The 19874-nt window shown below is 41.3% G+C and overlaps 1 protein-coding gene across 1 annotated transcript in view; it reads left to right on the plus strand.

Annotated features, from left to right (window-relative positions):
- Positions 1-19874, plus strand: part of LOC306707665 (CAP-Gly domain-containing linker protein 4) — a 36860-nt gene that overhangs the window by 11562 nt on the left and 5424 nt on the right. The window contains exons 7-12 of the mRNA XM_079175228.1: positions 4627-4875; positions 8362-8497; positions 8753-8884; positions 13465-13659; positions 13802-13936; positions 16316-16439. Of these exons, the coding sequence (XP_079031354.1) occupies positions 4627-4875; positions 8362-8497; positions 8753-8884; positions 13465-13659; positions 13802-13936; positions 16316-16439 (971 nt within the window). The remainder of the gene's footprint in view (positions 1-4626; positions 4876-8361; positions 8498-8752; positions 8885-13464; positions 13660-13801; positions 13937-16315; positions 16440-19874) is intronic.

A 19874-nucleotide genomic window follows, 5' to 3' on the forward strand; every position in this document is an offset into this window, starting at 1 on the left:
TGCTGTTAGCGCCACTATTTAGCCAACCAGGACTGTGCTGCCAACCGAATGCTAAAAGCTAACGGCTAACGTTAACTAGTGTTGTCAGATCAGATTGCCAGTTTCCAGCCCAATTGCATCTTAAAATCGGCTCAATTCAATAACAACCAGCCCAAATAATAATCAAACCGTAAAAACCATTTCATGCAGAATAGAAAACGCATCATATTACCAAAATGTTGGATAAATAGGCTATCACAACCCACAGAGAGTGAAGTCTGACAACCAAATACACAAATGTCAATGAAGTAGGTCCTCCGTTTTCCTTGACAATTTAAAGCAACTCATGTCAATCACATTTTCTTCACATTAAATGAGTCGACACTATGAATGAGGTATTCCACTTGCCCGAGCCCAGAGTTTATTTGCCTTGGGCAAGCGGGCATTTGTTAATGGCGAGCCCTGTGCAGTCCTAAAGATAGAAACCTTCTGACAGTCAGTGAACTTCATTTAGTTGCACGGCTGTGGGTGTTCATGATACTGCTTCTGCCCCTTGTATTTGCGCACAGAGCTTCTCATCCAGGACTCACTTGGAAAAAAATTCACTCCCACAATTCTCCCACCATCAAATTTACAAAGCCTTTTTATGTGATGTAATCCTAGCTCCTTTATTTGCTGCGTGACAGAATATATTTGATTTGACGGAGACCTTTGCAAAAGAAGTCCTGATGCTCAGTTAAAAATACAACAGATTGCAGTCTTTGAGTTTCTCTCTGAGGTCTCACATTTATTCCATTTTTTTTTTGTGCATATTTCCTGTTTGCCATTTTCTGACACAGCTGGCAGATAACAACAACAACAAAAAAAATAGTTTGCAATGCAAATTTGCCAGACATATTATTACATCTGTCTCTGGATCTCAGTTGCAGTTATTTAAAGCCTTGGTTACAGGTTTGTTGAACAGCCCTGTTGCCTTGAATTGAAGGATGTACATCATATTGCCTGTAGATGGTGATGTGGCATCAAGGCTATACAGCCTATTGAAAGTTTCAACACATACTAGAATTTTCATGTTTCAATGTGTCATTGGTATATTAAATGTTTTTTTTCCAGATGAATTAAACATGTTTTTGAACAAAATGGTGCCTCTTCTTTTGTGTGTACTAATTTTCCCACTGGAGGTCACCAAAGCACTGCGCACCATAATCTAATAGTTCCCATCCTCAAAGATGAGTGCAGAGGCTCTATATTCTTTAGTGTGTGACTGCTAAGCTTGGAGAGCTTGTCAACAGTGGTTGATATGAACCAGCTTGTTGTTGTCTTTTAAACCCTTTTATTTAGAGATTTTCTGTGTCAGAAAATAATATTTTTTCTTATCTTGCCAAGCAAAAGTTTAGATTCCTCTGAGGAGAGATTATTTTCTGTCTGCTTTATTATTTAAGGGTTATCACCTCCTTGCTTCCAATTATCCCTAGAGCAATGTTGCATCCATTTTGACAAGTTCTGATATTGCCATACTTTTTTTCCCCCTAGACATCCTCTTCACATTGGTCATTGAAAGGACCAATGTGTTAACTGTGACCCAACCCATCTTAGTTGAAGTGCAGACCCATCATGTGGGTGTTACAAAGTCATGATATTGAATATACTAAATTACTATACAGTGATTATTTTACCAAGAGCTTTAGAAAAGCCACTTTGTGTTGCATGGAACATGTAAAGCCAGTCTTTCTTGTGTTCAGTTTAGTGAATAAAAGAAAGCTGTGCATTACATCACTGTCACCATATAGCATTAGCATGCTCATTGATTGGTGATGTACTTGAAAAGTCTAGCTACCAAATTGTATCACTTGCATTTGAAAAATGTCGGTGGTGGCTGGCAGTGGAGTATAAAGCATGAAACCAGAGCTGAGAAAATCTCTCTTCCTTTTGTAAAGGTCAGACTGGGAAGTGCTTTGATCTGATGTTTCCCTTCTCTGACTCGGCAGACATTCGTCGCAACAAACCTTGAATTTTCAACAGTAGATGGTTTCATAAGGATGGAAAAATAAATGTTGCTGACCTTTTCATGCTTACCTTACCACACATCTTATGGGGCTTAATGGCTTTAGCAATTCTTTGTACTTTCATTTAGTAGCAAGTTGTTTTAGTGGATTGCATACTTGGTGGTTCCAGTTTCAGATTTAAAGTGAGCCACTGTTTAGTATGTGCTGGGAAGTCTTTCAGGTAAAGCCCCCATGAGCTCTATGTTGATGTAGTGTGATGTATGCATGACTTTTAACAAGTTAAACCAATAGAAAAATTAAAGTAGAGTTCTATCATCCATGCTTTTTTTTGTGGAAGAAATCAACTTTTACAAGTAGCTGCATCTTGACTCAATGGCTGTTCTTGAATTGAACTAAGGTAAAGGAGCAGTGAGTAGGATTTGAAGGTAGCGGTTTGTAGACGCAACATTAAAAGTTGTCCCCTTTTCGGTGCTCGCCGGTGGGTGAAAGCTAACCCCAGATTCACTCGTTCTGGAACAAGCTTCGACCGCTTGGCATTTGACCTCGCTATATTAGCATTTTCTCTGCGCTGTGTCTCATAGCTTTCTTTCTGATTACGCTTACGCTCTGACTCCTGGTCGCTGCATCTTTATAGAGGTTGATTGAGGGATTATTTTGTATCACTCTTCAATTTCTGTGATAAGAAATTATGGAATTTCCAAACAGCCGCATCAGTGGTCCCCAAACTAAGGCCCGCGGGCCGGATACGGCCCGCCTCCACATTTGGCCCGGCCCCCTGAACAATACCAGAGACGCATTATGATTTTGTTTCAGTCTGGCCACGCAAATCCTAGACTAGCCCCTGTCAAATAGAACGGAATAATGGCGAAAAGGTTAGGTAAGAGAAAAATCGATTCAGAATGCAGGGTATTTAACCTGTAGTGGTCAAACGATTATTTTTTTGTTCAATGCAAAGAAAAGGCTGTTTATCTCATCTGTCAAGAGGCGGTGGCGGTATTCAAAGAATACAATCTGCGCCGACACTATGAATCCCGTCATAAAGACAAGTATGATAACTTGCAAGGCCAAATGCGAGCAGACAAACTCTCAAAGCTAAAAAGTGGACTGTTAGCTCAGCAGAATACATTTGTACGCCAAGCTCAGCTGATCCAGTCATCCGTTCGGGCCAGCTTTCGGGTTGCTCAATTGATAGCAAGCAGCGGTAAACCTTTCACTGATGGAGAGTTTGTCAAGAAATGTTTGAATGCTGTCGCGGAAGAGGTGTGTCCCGAGAAGAAAGATGTCTTTAATGCCGTGAGTCTGTCGGCGAGTACAATCACCAGACGCATTGAAGAAATCGGGGGTAATGTATATGCCCAGCTGCAGCAGAAGACGAAAGAATTTGACACGGCACAACAGAAAGTTAATGTTCAATGGACTTTTTTTCTGTGAAGAACCCAGAGAGGGTTATTTGGTTATTATTTGTTTCACAAATAGTGTTATTTATTTCCTGACTTTTTTCTGTGAAGAACCCAGAGAGGGGTATTTGGTTATTTATTTCATAAATAGTGTTATTTATTTCCTGACTTTTTTTTCTGTGAAGATCCCGGAAAGGGTTATTAATATTTGGTTATGTGTGGCTTTCTGAAAAACAATAAATGTTTACATTTAGGCACCCCTGCGATCGTCACACTTTTTCTGTTACAAACTGACCCCGGCCCCCATCAGAGAAGGGAAAAGTTATGTGGCCCTCACAGGAAAAAGTTTGGGGACCCCTGATTTACATGATTGTTTTCACATTAAATCAGTTTATGGATTATTTTTTGGGGGATTGCACTATATTGAGATTTTTCAAATATTCTGTCCTCTTCATGTACGTAACTGATATTGGATAAAACATTAGCAGTTCAGTACATCCTCGAAATAATCCGCAGAAATTAATTGAAATTAATTTCCTTAGAGGCAGGATTCATTGCAGGACTGCTGTTAATCATCCAACTGTTGTATAAACTCACAACTTTGTAAAAAATATAATCTTCAAATGTATCTTATTACAATTCTCACGTGCCGTATGTATGAGAGAGTAACAGGCAAATGGCCAATGAGTATTTTATTCAGATCAATTTTAAGAAAATTTCAATACACAAAAAGGCAAACTCCTATTTTTGAAGTTTATCAAAGACCATGCGTGTGGTTACTCCAGCACAGTGGTGCAGGAAGAGGTCCCCTCGTCCATCACGCCCACACAGCCTTCCACCTTCACTTCCACTTTGGGCTTGCTGACGCCGTCTCAACTCTCACTGCCTCTAGTCTCTTTGAGCCGCTTCACTGAACTTCCATGTTGTATGCCTGCTGATTAGCTGCTTTGAAACTCGAGGGGGCGGCGGGGGTTGTTCTGGGAACAGAGAAAAGATTAAAGATTCTGTCAAGCCCAGCATCCTCGTTACAGAAATGATCACTGAACTTTATGTGTAATGAGAGCAACGCTAACACTTTTTGATGTCCTTGCAGAGTACGTGAGGTTGATTCTGCACTTGATATTCATCAATAGTAATCATTTCTGTAACATTTACTTGGCATGCTGGCAAATACAAAAAAAAATGTTATTCACCATTTTATCATTGGATCTTCTGTGCTTTTTTCCCCTCGTCTCGTCCTCCAGAACGTGAAAGGGCAGTGCCCAGCAGACGTGGTACCTGACCCCCTCGACATGCCGTTGGAGATGGCGGAGGCAGCCGCCGTGGCCAAAGAGCTCCGGACTTTGCTGAGGCAGGCTTTGCCCAGACCCAGCTACCCTCTGCCCCTCACGCTGCAAGCCCAGGCCCTTCCTGTTCTCTCCGACAAGGCCAGGATACAGCTCGCCACCATGGGAATCCGACTGGGGGACCGCGTGGTGATAGCCGGACAGAAGGTGTGTGGTAGGTCACTATCAAAAGGCGAGAACAATCGTAATGTCCGCCTTTTGCATTCGTCATATCTCAAAGTGGTACAATAGAGGGAAGCCTGATGATTAGCTGAATTCAAATGAGCGTACTCTTCTCCAGTTCCTCCTAGCAGCAGTGAGTGAGTGCTGCATCCATTACATTCTGCCAACAGTGAAAGGAGTGTGGAGCTCATCCTAATGGAGCTCCACACTAACCTTACACATTTGTAGCACTGGTACATGTATTTTTCACCAGGAGGGCCTACAGTGTGGAGAGGCTCATACTGTTCTAGTCCACCCCCTCCTTTGTACAGAAGCCAGAGCAGCATGGGTCTGTAGTTCAGGGACATGGACCTGATCCCTCATCAGCTTCCCATCCTGCATATGCATGGAACTGAAGTCTCTGCAGTTATCAAATGTTCACAATAACAATGTTTTTCTCTTTGTATGACTACAGAGGAGTTACAGGAGAGGGAGCAGACTCACTAATGCACACACAGCGCAGATGTTGTTACTTTGGCACTGAGCAGATTTGTATTTGCTTATGTGCATAAAATGGTTGGAGTTGACTTCCTGCCGCATGTTTTTTTGAGGGGGGAATTGGAAGAGAGCGCAGCGATCTTTTTCCATGGGCTTATTGATATAATTCATGTGTCTTACAAACACCTACTGTACTAACAAATGCCACATAACAAGAAGATGCACAGCACAAATGGCCAGTAAAGCAATAACATAAATGTGATTGATAAACAATCGGCCTCTAGCCTGCAGCCACATTGGTGCCGTGCAGCTGTGCTGTGCTTTATGCTGAACAAACATAGAAGCTTTGGTTAATTTCGCTACAATTATTTCAGCCCCTAACCAAGTGAAAAATACTTTCCAGTTGCTAAGCAACACCCTTTTGCCATTCTTCCAGCATTCAGGGTTATGTTTGACAGTTCACTCTGGCATATCATCAACTTTTATCTGAACATGTTTAAGTTTATTCCACTCCAATTGTGATTCTCTTAAATGTCTGGTAGTTTAACAAGTATAAGTGTTAAAATATTGCTAATAAAGTGTAAACAAATGGATACACTGAAGCAGTCAAATACCAGCACAGTATTTAACAGTGTCGCAGTGTAAGTATTTGTTTTAAAAACGTCCTTTTTAAAGCAGGCAGTGTACTCTTCATCTGCATCTCATACGATCTGCACGTCTGATTACAGGTGTTTTTTCAGCTTTTGCTATTTTATTGTAGAAATCTTTCTTTTTAGTTAAAGCAATCCATTTCTATGAGTTTAGCCAAGAAGTTCATCCTACAACCAACTTGTTTTTTTGCCCAGTTCCTTCATGTAATGCAAAGAAGTCCTTTAGTGTGGCTGCTCAACCTAACCACGCAACTCCAGTATGGTGCTGTAAGCCATGTGTAATCCTTTTGACAAGAAGCACGCTTTGAAAGCGGTGGAGGTTTAGACCCACAGGTCAAATAATATGCAGTTTTCTCACCACATTCATGGCACAGTTCAACCTTGACAATTGGCTTCACGGTGCTCCTTCTCCAAAAATGCAATGAAAACCCCAGAAATCAGCGCTAAATTGAGCAATACCGACCTTTTTTCCAATGACCGATGTGCGCCTTTTGTCATCATGCTGACAGCATGGGCCCAGTCCACCATGAATCTGCCTTGTGATCCAACAAAGCAGGTGTAGTCTCATCACGTGTAGTTGACTTTGCCAATAACCACAAATACACTAGATTCATGTGACTAAAAGCCTGTAACTTTTATGGGCACTCAGCAAAGTTGACTCCAATGCACAGTGTGACTAATTTTAGTGCCAGTCTTTGGAGTTGCATCACTCTTACTAAACACAACTGTATTATTATTTGTTGTCACTTATGCACCAACAAACTGCTCTTTCCACTTCCTCTCTTCAAACATGGACACATTTAAATATTATTCGTGATCAAACCAAAGCGAAATACAGTTGAGCTTCCTTACTCTTCATGTCATCTCTCTGCACCGGAGGCTCCTATTATCCAGTAACGTCAAACCATCCATGTAGGTTAACATGAGCTTGTAGTTGACATTATGTCACATGATTTCTGTGTCTTGAGTTCAAATGTTTAGTTGTCAGTCCTTCAGCACGACTGCTACCGAGTGCACCCAGAATATCAGCCCAGTGCTGCCGCTCTGGAAAAGTCAACGTGGTCAGGCTCTGACAGTCAAACATTCATTTTGCAGTGTGGCATCTCTAATATTTCAGTGCCATTTCATCAGCTTGCTCTTATTCCCTGAAAGCTCACTGAAAAATACATTCCAGCAGGTACAGTTCAGCCTTACTGTAGATCAGTGTTTTGATTTTCTTGACTCCTGTGCTTATTCTATCAGGGAGTGCCTTTTTGTACTGTCAGGTAGGGCTGCAAAACTAATCCAATATTAATCGCCATCAAGATTTGGGCTTTCCACAAATTCACTGAATTTAGGTGAAGAAGAACCTTATTTTAAGTCTCATTTCGGTGCAAAGATTTGTTCACCAGCAGGAATGTAGCACCGCGTGGAAGTAAAAGTGATCTGTTCATTTAAACGTAAAAGCGCAATAAAAACACGTGCTGCACGTGTAGTCTGCAGGCCGATCAACGGCAGTCGGTTTGGTAGAGATGACCCGTTCCCCACAAATGATGTTGCTGGTGTGTAGTGCGCAGTGGTAAGGGTACCGTTTACCCACCATTAGTTTAGCATCAGCCCAACTGCTTAGACTAGCGCAGTAAATTACTGCACACATTTTGAAGGAAAATGTTTCATAATGGAAATAGTTGACGATACATTGAGAGCATTAAAGCAACAAGACACACATCTGCCTTTCACATTGTACATTCTAACTAGCATTAGCATCTTTAGTTTCATCTTCTGTTCAGTTTGGTTTCATTGATCAGAGTAATGGTGACTGAAAGAAAACCACTGGCCACCATTACCAGTCCCAGTTCTTGCTATCTAATCAGGTCCCTGAAAATCCCTATGCAATTTCAGTAATTGATTGTCTTTAGTGTGGCTTTAGCGGTGTGCCCTTGCACAAACTGCACACGCATAGATGCAAACAGATATGAAGATAAGAAAATACTAATTCCAGCCCAGATGGACATTTGCTGTGAAAGAAAGAGCCATTGATTGATTATTGTGCCACAATGACAACAGAATCAGTGTGTCAAGTTGCAGAGATTGGCTAATCAAATTTCTTATTATCTTCCCTGCTCTTTCTGGCACAGTCTAATGCTTTGATCTCCGTTTTCCCCTGTTTATATTGTTTGTCTCTACTGCTGCTTTAGTTAACAGACGCATCAAAATATGTAGTCATGGCTTCAGATGAGGGTTCTGCCCTTGTATTTTCACATTCTGCTCGGTGCACTGGCCAGTTCTGTTTCAGCATGTCTTGTTTTTGAAAATTGTGTTTTTGTTTTGACTTTCCGTGGTGTATAATTGTGTTTTTGTGCAGGTTGGAAGCCTGCGTTTCTGTGGTAGCACCGAGTTCTCTGGAGGCCTCTGGGCGGGAGTGGAGCTGGACAAACCAGAGGGGAAGAACGATGGTTCGGTAGCCGGGGTTCAGTATTTCACCTGTCGAATCAAACATGGTAGGTCAGGCCTCTGACTCACCACTCACTCTGTTAATTACTTCTCTCATTCCTGACTTCATAGGGCTTAATTGGTGTAATCGGGTTTTTAGTGGTATATCCTCTAACCCCAGGAAATTTCTCCTTTTTGTTAATGGTGTTCAAGTTTAGCATTTGCAGTGTGTGTTTTGCTGTGTTATTTATTTGACTTATCTATCTCTTCAATCACCAGTAATCTTCTTCTTGTATTGTTAAAACTTTTCTTTTGTGTCACAGGAATCTTTGCTCCCCTCTCGAAGATAAGCAAACCTTTGGAAAGGCTTAAAACCAACAGCAGAAAGACGTCAACACCCGTACGCCCCCCTCGTCGTGTTGACGTGTCCCGCATCACCTCCAAGATAAACACAGGTAAAGAACCAGTTGCAAACAGCTCATAGTTCTTCCCGACATTGCTGCATATTCAAAATCTGCCTTCGACGAGTTTGGTTGTCAGCTGAGCGAGCTAGGGATGCTTCAGCGCTGCTCCATGTGCGTCAGCGTGAGGCAGAGTGAATCGGAGGAATGAGTTTGCCCTCGGAGTTCTGGCACAAATTATCAAGTCATATCACAAACCACAAAGGCAGTGAAACTGGATAGCCTGTACGGCCCTGAGGGCGAAGAAATGTGTGAACCTTTTGTGAACAAAGGTAAAAACTGTTTCCTTACGTCACAGGTAATCTCATGTACAGTCCCCTGGAGGAGACCAGTAGAGACATTATTAGAAACCACATATCATATAAAAACTCTTTCAGAGAAACAAGATTAGTCTGATCAATGGCTTCATATTATTGACTGTTAGTTAATGAAGTTACGGAATAATCCTTCAAGTGTGCTCACTGAAGGGGTTTTGGGACATAAGCTTAGAGCACTTGCATCAAATTGAAACAGCTTGTCCATTTTGTTGTTACCTTGGGGAAGACGTGGTGAAGAAGTATTGGTGGTAATGGTACCCCGCTCTCCACTCACTGGATTACAACAGGGTCCATATCCTGTGTGATATTGTCCCTCTCCCTCTATCTAACTAATGTAGTCATCATGTACAACACAATGTATCATTAGCAAAAGGCTGTTTAATTCCTCTAAACCAGGGGTCGTAGCATTCTCCACAAGCACCGTGTGAGTTATCAATAGAAAACACCTCAGACTGATTGTAAACCTGGAGGATCCCAGGGTAGAGACAAACTGTCTCCTTACTTTGATCTTACATCATCATCTCCTAATTAGGCAGTTAGATATACGAGAACAAAATGTCCATTCTCCATCTCTGAGGAGTGATCGTAATAGTATTCCATTAAGTGCATCAGTAAGCGACAGAATCTTAAATATGCATTAACTATCTTATTTGTCAACACAGCAGTATTGCGTCTAGTGAAAAGAAGAAATGTGTTTGACGCAATTAGAAAGTCTTTGTGTTGTTACTAGTCCTTGTGAGAACACAAGTCCTTCTGGGTACCTACATGGATGCCTGTACTGACACAGTGAGAGGACTGAGTCACGTTGTCCAGATGAGAACATCAGCTTCTCTTTTGAGTCCAAAACGTTCCCAGCCCGTAGGAGCCATGTCACTAGATGGCAGGATTTTTTTTCATTTTTTTTATTTTTTTTTGGGGGCATTTGGACTTTCCTATTAATCTCCCTTGAATACTTTGAAAAGTGGATTCTGAACCAGTGCCAAGGGACAATGCATAAATTAGACTGCTAACAAGACCTTGCTCTCACAGCCCTTGGATGCTCCTGACTAATGCCCCCCCATAATGCAGTCCGGTCACCTCAGAACATTGTAGAAACCTTGTCTTGGTCGGATTTCGTGGTTCCGCTCGCTCTTGGGTTTACAGCTGTATTGTGGTGCTGTAATATTCACAGGGTTTGAAGGCCCATTGAGACATGCTATTCCAGTCACGTCCAGATCACAGTGGCCTATGGAATTCTGTGATTGATAGTCCAATTAAGCAGGGCTTTAATAACCAGGGCATAGACGGGCTGAATAACATGGCAGCCATTCATCACGAGGTGTAAGTGGGTGTGTATGTGTGGGTATGCAATCCATGTGAGGGTGTGTGTCAGCACCTCAATGCAACCCGGCAACCAGACAAATTTATGGCCAACCACTTCTCAGGGCCTTTGTCAGCCATTTACAGCCCCAAACTCTGGACCCCGCGTTCTAACATCCCGTTGCATCGACCAGTGCAGACAGCTCGCTCGCGTGCATCTATGGATTGGACGGGTCATTGTGGAACGGCCTCATCTGGCTAGCCAGCAGAGACCGACACAGCATTTATGCCACGCTGGCTCCTTTTTTAGAATGTGTCAACTGTAGCTCGGGCCTCAAAGGGCGGGAGGGAACACAAAAGGCACCACCGCTTGATTCATAAAGCCTCAGCATGAGCTGCAGTCTGTCACTTGAAGCGAATGTCAGTATATGGAATAGATGGATGGAGCCAGGAGGTCCCTGCAAGCTAAAGGTCAAGTGACAAGAAGTGTTTGGTATTCTGAGTGGAGGTGTAGTCTTTGGAGTTCAAATGAAAGATGCTGCTCTGCCTCGGAGGGGGAACGTTTCCCAGCGCTCTCTGAATGTGAGACCAAATGGCAATCCATAAATACCAGGTTGATTTCTCGCGCCTTTTCAAAGCACAGTATGAAGTTTAAAACTTAGGTGAAATGCTAATGAGTTGAGAGTAATGTGAGCCAGTTTATGTGGCGGATTTATCTATGGTTTAAATCCTCATTAGAGGTGATTATTTTTCTCCTTAAATCTGTTTAGATTAGTGGATTTTATTGCTCTCAAAGAACTAATAGGCTTTTGTCCATTTAAGTCCTGTTCAAGTTAACAAACAATACAAAAAGCTTGAAGTTTTTAAGTTTTGGTCCTATAAACTAGTTTAGAACATAATTATGTTTACCTCTGCAAGAAACGTTGTTCTCAGTGTATTCTATTTGAGTCTATCGAGATTCCTTTGAAGTTGTTTTCTTTTTGTTCTTTTGTATTCACTGTCATTGGGGCGTGTGTGTGTGTGTGTGTGTGTGTGTGTGTGTGTGTGTGTGTGTGTGTGTGTGTGTGTGTGTGTGTGTGTGTGTGTGTGTGTGTGTGTGTGTGCTTGTCTCAGCATATGTAAGTGTTTTTAGTGTGCATTGGAGTAAAAGAGACTCTAGTTCCATCAAGAAAAAATGCCTTTCAGTATTTCGTCTTTCGTCCTTACTCGACAATGTCGTGCGCTCCTTTAGTCGCATTTATTCACTCTCCTGCTCTTGTTTTTATCTTTTCACTGTAGCTTTTTGTTTTATCTCTGCCTTTAACTCTCTGTCTTCTCAGTTTGTAATTCTCTTTGTTTCTCCGAACTTGAGGAACTCTATAAACTGCCTCTCTGCATAATGTATTTACATGCAAACCACTCTATCATCTATATTGATCATATTTAGCAGATACAGCAACTACAGAGATTATACTGACAGATTTATAAAGGTCCTAGTTCAGCTAATTCCTACTGTCAAACTAAAGCATATCAAAAAGATTGCATCATTTCAGTTGTCAAAGTGACTTTCACATTGTTCAAACTTTGATTTTACATTATTTATGTCATCATCCTGTCTGAGCACTTTACTTTCCTTACTAAGATGAATATTGATCTCTGTGTTGCAAAGAAGTCACAGCGTCTCTTTTGTCTCTGTGTGGGTGGAAAGGTTTATCTCTATCTGTCAAAAAAAAACATGATAATCAAAAAAGTCCACCTGGTTCCAATCAAGGCACAGAGGGAGACGCCTCAGTGACAAAGACGGGTACTGCAGCTCCAGCTGTGTGGGCTTTAATGAGCTGTGTAACAGAGAACAGGGCAGTATTTCATGTAATCTCTCTTTGGTTCGGTTCCACACACTCCTAACCATCACCTGTCTCTGATAATCAGTGCACCGTAATGCTTGAATCCAACATCCTATGCCATCGGTGGGTTTATTTCATATACATAGAACTTGTACTTTGTATCCTCCATTAATGCTGCATTTGTTATTAAAGCATAATTTATTAAAATCTAATCTGATTGTAAAATATAAATCTAAATTTCAGATATTTTTCTCAACCTGAAAATACAATATGCTGTCAGTTGTGTTATCATGCATGAAACCAAAACCACACAAGCCCAGTGATCAGTTAAGGGAAAGAGGGATTGATTAACTCGACCAAAAATGACAGAATCAGCAGTTTTCACTGTCATGTGTATTGTCGTCCACACTCGGGGGCCCATTAACTAAGGCTTACCATTGTAAACAACTCTTGGCTAAAGTTAAGACGTTTCTTCGCCAATTACCGTCCGGGTTCCAATTTGTTTGCAGCTGAATCTTCCCTTTTGTCTTAAAGCACTTTGGCACAGATTTAATCAGTTAGCCTCTAAGAATTGGACACTTAATGAACTCATGGCCTGTGAAGGTCTGCGGAAGCTAAAAGCCTAATGAGATCCTGCTTCCAAATGGCTTCTTCGGAGTGAAATTGGTCACCCCCATCTCGTTCCCTCAAGTTAGGAGAGGGATTAGCATGTTGGCCCTTAATTGGACCTGGAGAACAGGACGAGCTACTGTAAGAGATTGAGCTCACTTAAATTTGAGCTGCCATAGAATCATGTGACGCAGCTGCTTGGATTTCCAACAAAAAAAAAGGTTTAGTGGTAATATTCTGGATCTGCAGGCACTGTCACATTCAGAAGAATAGAATGGCAAAATTAATAATAGGCTAAGATTCATTGATAGGACAGAATTACAAAGATCCCTGACGGAAGCCTCAATGGATGGATGACGGGTTCAGTATTAAGAGGGGAGGCACACAGTTTGTGCCGCGTGATTTAGACAACAGCATTCACAACAGTTCTAGCGTGTTCTTTTTCAGTTTTCTAGGGCGCTTCCTTTTAATTAGCTGTCCAAGTGTTTTCTTTTCACTCATTCCTCCGTGTCATTTCCCTCCACAGGTGTCCTCTCCCGCTCGCTCTCCTCTTCGTCCTCTTCACTGGACTCTCGGCATGCGCCGGGCACCCGACCCCGTCCGCTGCCAAGGCAACGACTTCCCGCCAGGCTGCGAAGGGAGCGCGCTTCTCTCAGGCCCAGGAACACGCCCTCGCCGGCCCTCCACCTCTCTCCTGACACCACAGCACTGACTGCTGCAGGTCTGTGTCGTTGTGCTTACTGTATGGTGTCAATGGAGATCCCTACTATTTCAGGATTCTCTCACGATTATACAGATCTATTGGAATCAATGGTAGTAAATCATCACAAGAGTGAAATCAGTTTTTTGTTCACGTCTCCCAGGTCTTCGAAGCCGAACCCCTTCAGCTAGCAGCTCTGTGTGCGGGGGCCCTGAGGTGCGCCTGGGGGAGAGGGTGCTGGTGGTAGGCCAGAGAACGGGTGTAGTCCAGTTCTATGGAAAGACCAGCTTCGCTCCAGGTCAGTTCTTCAAAGTGTTGTTCTCCCTGCAAAGATTCGACAGCTGACATCACACTTACATTTTTATTTGGTAGATGTTTTGCATGTTTGCTTTTCATCAGTGTACTCTCTCGCCTGAATCATTAGCACAAAGACGTTATTCAGCCTTAATTGTGTTAAATTGCATTATTTGAAACTGTTAACCCTAACTCTGGTGGTTTTCAACCAAATAAACTATGGTGATTGCACAGCTTACCATGTTGTCGTTATATAGTTTACAATAGGTGAGGTTTTTTGTTTTTTATGTATATTAAAAGAATCTGGTTAACAAGACTGACTATTATTAACCATCTATAAAAGAAAAAATGTTTTAAAAGTATCATTGTTGTAGAAGTTATGCATGTGGAGAAACATATATATATATATATATATATATATACATACATACATACATACATACATACATACATACATACATACATACATACATACATACATACATACATACATACATACACACACACACTACCGTTCAAAAGTTTGGGGTCACTTAGAAATGTCCTTATTTCTCAAAGAAAAGCACTGTTTCTTTCAATGAAGATAACATTAAATTAATCAGAAATACACTCTATACATTGTTAATGTGGTTAATGACTATTCTAGGTGGAAACGTCTGGTTTTTATGAAATATCTACATAGGAGTATCTGGAGCATCATATTTGTGAGTTGGATTATACTCTCAACATGGCCAGAAAAAGAGAACTTTCATGTGAAACTCGCCAGTCTATTCTTGTTCTTAGAAATGAAGCTATTCCTTGCGAGAAATTGCGAAGAAACTGAAAATTGACACGAAATTGTCTGGGTGACCCCAAACTTTTGAACGGTAGTGTGTGTGTGTGTGTATATATATATATACACACACACACACACGATATCTCTATTAAGCTCTACGTTTCAGCATCCATGAGCGGCATTACAAACTCAGTCAGAAGTCATTGCTGTGGCAAACCTTGAGTTGGACAGAAGATACTTGGAAAACTTGGGTACTGAGAAAGCTGCTGCTGTACAAAAGACAATGAAACCCAGACATTAAACAGCCGACAGTACTCATTCATATTTAGGCAGTAGTTCTTCCCAGGCATCATTCATTTATGAATAAGAACCAAAGCATCTCACACCACTGAGGATCATGTTTGATGGGGTTTCAGTCTTGAGTTTTCTTTGATACTCTTAAATCCATGCGAGCAACGCCCTGTTATGTCAAACTCACTGCATTGAGGACTGCGTCATTATATTGAAAGCAGCTTTTATTGCTTCACACTTCACATGGAGATATAAATATATATATTTATTTATTTTGTCTATATCCTTGTGTGGCACGCGCATCTAAAGATGAAACACACTTTTGGAAGGTGTATTTTAGTCTACAGCTGATTGCTCTTGCTTAGTCTGTCAAAAGACAATTTTTTAATCAGAAAATATATATATTTCTTTGTTACCAGTAGTGCTATTTACAGATCAAGATTGTTTTGGTTTGAGTGTTGGCGGTATCGGTCGTAAAGATGTCTGCCTTCTCTCCAATATAATGGAACTATAAGGCTCTCAGCCTGTTGTGCTCAAAGCTCCAAAAAAAATACATTTGAAAAACTCAACAGCAATGTCTCTTTCTGGAAATCCTGACCCGGTTACGTAAGATAATCCACAGACCTTGTTGTGAGCAGTTTCATGTAGGAACTATTTTCTTTCTAACAAACTAAACCCGCCAACCGTATCACCGCGCACAACGAAGAGTTCATCTACACTCGACACTGCTAGCTCACCTAGCACCACTGAGCTAGCTAACCTTACAGCTCAGCCATCAATGTTTCTATCTCACGCTGTCATGAGCCTCTCGTCCATGAGTGGATGCACGCTTCCTTCTGCGCTGTGATACGGTTGGCGGGTGTAGTGTGGTAGAAAGAAAATAGTTCCAACATGAAACTGCTCACAACAAGGTCTGTGGATTATCTTGAGTTACAGGATCATGATTTCTGTAAAGAGACATTGCTGTTGAGTTTTTCAATTGCATGTTTTGCCACTTTGAGCACCACAGGCCAAGAGCCATGTAGGTCCTTTATATTGGAGAGACGGCAGACATCTTTACGACAGATACCTCCAACATTCAGCAACTCGCACAACATAATCTTTATTGATAAACGGCTTCATAGGTAAAACATGTATTTTAGATTTTAACACATCAGATTTTTACATTAAATGATTAAAGTGCTACATTCTTTACTCATGACTGGATCTTTTTTTATGGTGGATCTCTCCTCTTTAGGCCATTCGATATGCGATAATCCTTCAATGGTCCCTTTTGGCAGTTTGTTTGATTCCTGGTCTGTCCCTCTGTCTGTGCAGGGCTCTGGTTAGGGATTGAACTGGACAAGCCAAGTGGAAAGAATGATGGATCAGTGGGAGGGGTGAGGTATTTCTGTTGCCCACCTAACCACGGCGTCTTTGCTCCTCCGTCTCGTGTTCAAAGGTGAGTGCAGGCTCTTTAATGTTAAGCTTTTATTTGACTAATAGTCCCTTTTTGTTTTTTGCCAGCAAGGTTTTTTCACCTGGTTTTTTCACCTGATTTTTAAAGAATATGAGAATATGCCGTGAGAACCCCGAGGTTGGGTTTCATTGCCCTCATCAATACATCTGACACTAATGAGCTCCTTTGACAGTGTCATTTGTGCTCGTGTTGACTTATTTGATTTTGCCCTCTGTGTGGCGAACAGTCCTCTGTACTTGGGAGTAAATGGAGTCTGAGGTGTCAAACTTGAAGCCCGGGGCCCTTTGCCCAGCATGACTCGTCACTTTAATGTGGCGCCTAGCTATGAGCCAGACGCCATGATCCCTGCCTTAATTATGCATCAAGGATCATGAATGTGTGAATATCATTTTACTTTAGAAATGTAAAGAGGCCATGTAATAAGTAAGATACCTTAACATGTTCCATGCATTTGCCTTTTCAGTACATAGAATAGTTTTTTTTAATTGATATAAATATGATGTAAGACCAGGCATAAAGCATTGATCCGGATCTGACTGCTTTTCACTGTGTGAGGCAGTATTTATCTGACATTTCTTTGTGTTGTTTACAACAAGAAACGATGTGGTGAAAATAATGATAGAATTTGAGGCATAATCTCACTCTCAAGGGAGATCTTTGATGCCTTTTTTATAAAATATCTTTTTGCCAATGAGGTTTGATTCTCTAATATTTAGAAGAATTAATCATTGATTAAAAGAAATGAACAGTTTAATCTGCTCATGCTGCTTCAGAGTGTGAAAGAACCAAGGTCGTGTCATCTGCAAACATTATGTCGGACACATTGGTCAAGCATTTATATTAATGATGGATAATAGCATGAAATAGGTATAGGTCACCTGCCAAAATAAAGTCACACCATCAAACCCGGCCCTCGGCGAGGGTTTCATGTGACAGCTTTTATGCCTCAACGCGCACATTCAACATTTTCTAACTACGTGCATGGGCAGAGAAAATGGAAAACTTCTCGCTGCCTTGAAAACGAGGAGAAACCTGCACGGAGTATAAAAGATCTAAACGTTTCCTCATTACGATTCCCCATCAGCTCATGCCGGTGCGACCTTCCCTTTGGAAACTAAGGCTTTAGTTGGTGTAAGGCCTCAGTTTGACCACAGATCTGATCCAAAGACGGCAATAATGTTTCCATCTGTTGAAAATACCAGTGTTGTCTCTGGCTTTCTGCCAAAGGGGATTCTCAATATCTCCTCTCATCATCATTTTGTTTTCTTTATCTCTATTTCGAGACAAAGTATTATGGCATAAGTGAGCAGTTTGACATGTTTTTTTGTTTTCACTTTAAAGTCAATGTTTTAGTGACAGTTTGTCTTTATCTCGTTTCAAAAGCTTTTGGAGGGTTCATGGGTCACTGGAATACGGCTTCTAAAATATGGAACCAAAGAAAAGACTGATCTCGAATACTTGCAATAAGTAGTTCAGAAGATTCTCCTCGACGCAGTGTAATATAATCATTCATCGCTCTAACACTTTTATCAACACTTGTGTGTGTTAGTAACTTACTTTAATTACAGTAGAGACCCATTTTTTGGTGACGTCTCACTTTTGTAAAGAGCCTTTTTCTTTTTCCGGGATGCTTTACCTGCATGTAACTAGAATGAGTCTTAATGGAATATTACTGGATGTTTTTCTTCAGTTGAACGAGTGCAACTTAAGTTCCTGCCTCAGACATATTGATTAATAACCTTCTCTGTGAGAAAGTGATACTGAAGCAGCATTTTGAGTTTGCAACATCAGTTTGAAGACATCAGATAAAGACCAGACGTTTGTTCGACTGGTGGGAGCGCCATTGAAAAGACCTTCATAGCTAAAATACACTCATCCCATGAGGTGTCTAATGAAAAAATAGTTTTATCATTTCTTGTTCCAAGCAGATGTTTGCTCGTATATCCCACAGAAATGAAAAGAGAATTAGAAAAATAAGAAGAGATTAGCTGGACTTAATGATATTAGAGTGGCAAATCTTTTTTTGAATCAATGTCTGCTTTAGTGTGCATATTGTACGGCCTATTCTTCAAAGAATAATAACGCTGCAGTGGGCAATATTGGAGCCCTGTTTATAGAAAAACAGCCGCATAAATCTACAGTTGGCACTTTGCCTACTTTCTTTTCCTATTAATCCCACTGTTGTAGAGATTTGGGCCACCATGGACTGAAATACAGATAGGTGACGCATTGAAGGCAAAGCCAACAAACTGTCCTGATGAGCGAAACAAAAGCGCTTCCACACGGTTTGCTTTAGAATTGCTGGAGCAATGGACACTGAAAACAGCTCTTCCTCATTTAGTCTTTTTGATGATGCTGGTCGACAGCGCTGGATGACTCATGGCTCTGACATCTCCCATCAGTGCTCCACATCCTGATTCATTTCAATTGGTCACCCGTCTGTGCATCTTTCATAAGGAAGACCAACTCTCCAAACTCACTTAGTTTTATGCTCTTCAACACTGATAGCAAAATAAAATCTTGCATGGTTTGCCTCATACATCGTGTTGTAGTACAATCTCTTTGTCCCCCAGTACAGACAGCATAATGATGCTTTAGAGAAACGGCAGCTATTGTGTAGCATCACTGTGTAGAGGCCGTGTTCGGACAAACCAACACTTGAAATTTCACAAAGTGCCCCGAACCAAAGCTATTACATTGCTTTCACTTTCCTCGCTTTATTTGCTTTTTTTCAGCGCTGTGTCCGTTATTTTAGCTTCCTCTTGGCTGCATGCCCACGATGTTGCACCTGCTCACCCAGAAACATCCAGAATACATCAAAATAAGAAGGTCCAGACAGAGAGCAGGTTCTCTGGAGATAGAGACACCGAGAGGGATTGTTGTTGTAAGAGTCTTGTCTTTGCATTGTTTTGTGATAATCCTACTCATTGTGCTTTTAAAGTAAGAGTTGTTTCTTCGGTGCCAAATGTGCCTTTTAGCTTTCATTCAAGATTCAGATGAAAGGATTTTTCATGTTTTGCCAAATGATGTACTTAAATTTGGATGTCTGCCTGCCTCAGACCGCTAAGCCTCTTTAAAAGAATCTTTTTTTACCTCACACTTCTGTCCCATGGGGGTCCACACCTACATGGCACCGTTTTTGACCTCTTCAAATCGTGCCTGGACAAAGGCAAATTCCACTTGAGGCCTAACTATTTCTGTACATCGGATCGGGCTTTGCACACTACACAGACAAAGTGATGACTCAACAGATGTTTGAAGGCTATTTCTGGAGCTCATTTAATCCTGGGGATATGGAAACCGCTGTCTGTCATGCATATTCACAAGCCACTAAGTTATTCACCGTCATGCATTGTTTTGTGTTTGCTCCACATTTTCCGCAAGTGAATAAACCCTATTGACCTTTTTTTCATTGGA

Source organism: Pholis gunnellus (assembly GCF_910591455.1).
Source record: "Pholis gunnellus genome assembly, chromosome: 15".
Taxonomy (NCBI): domain Eukaryota; kingdom Metazoa; phylum Chordata; class Actinopteri; order Perciformes; family Pholidae; genus Pholis; species Pholis gunnellus.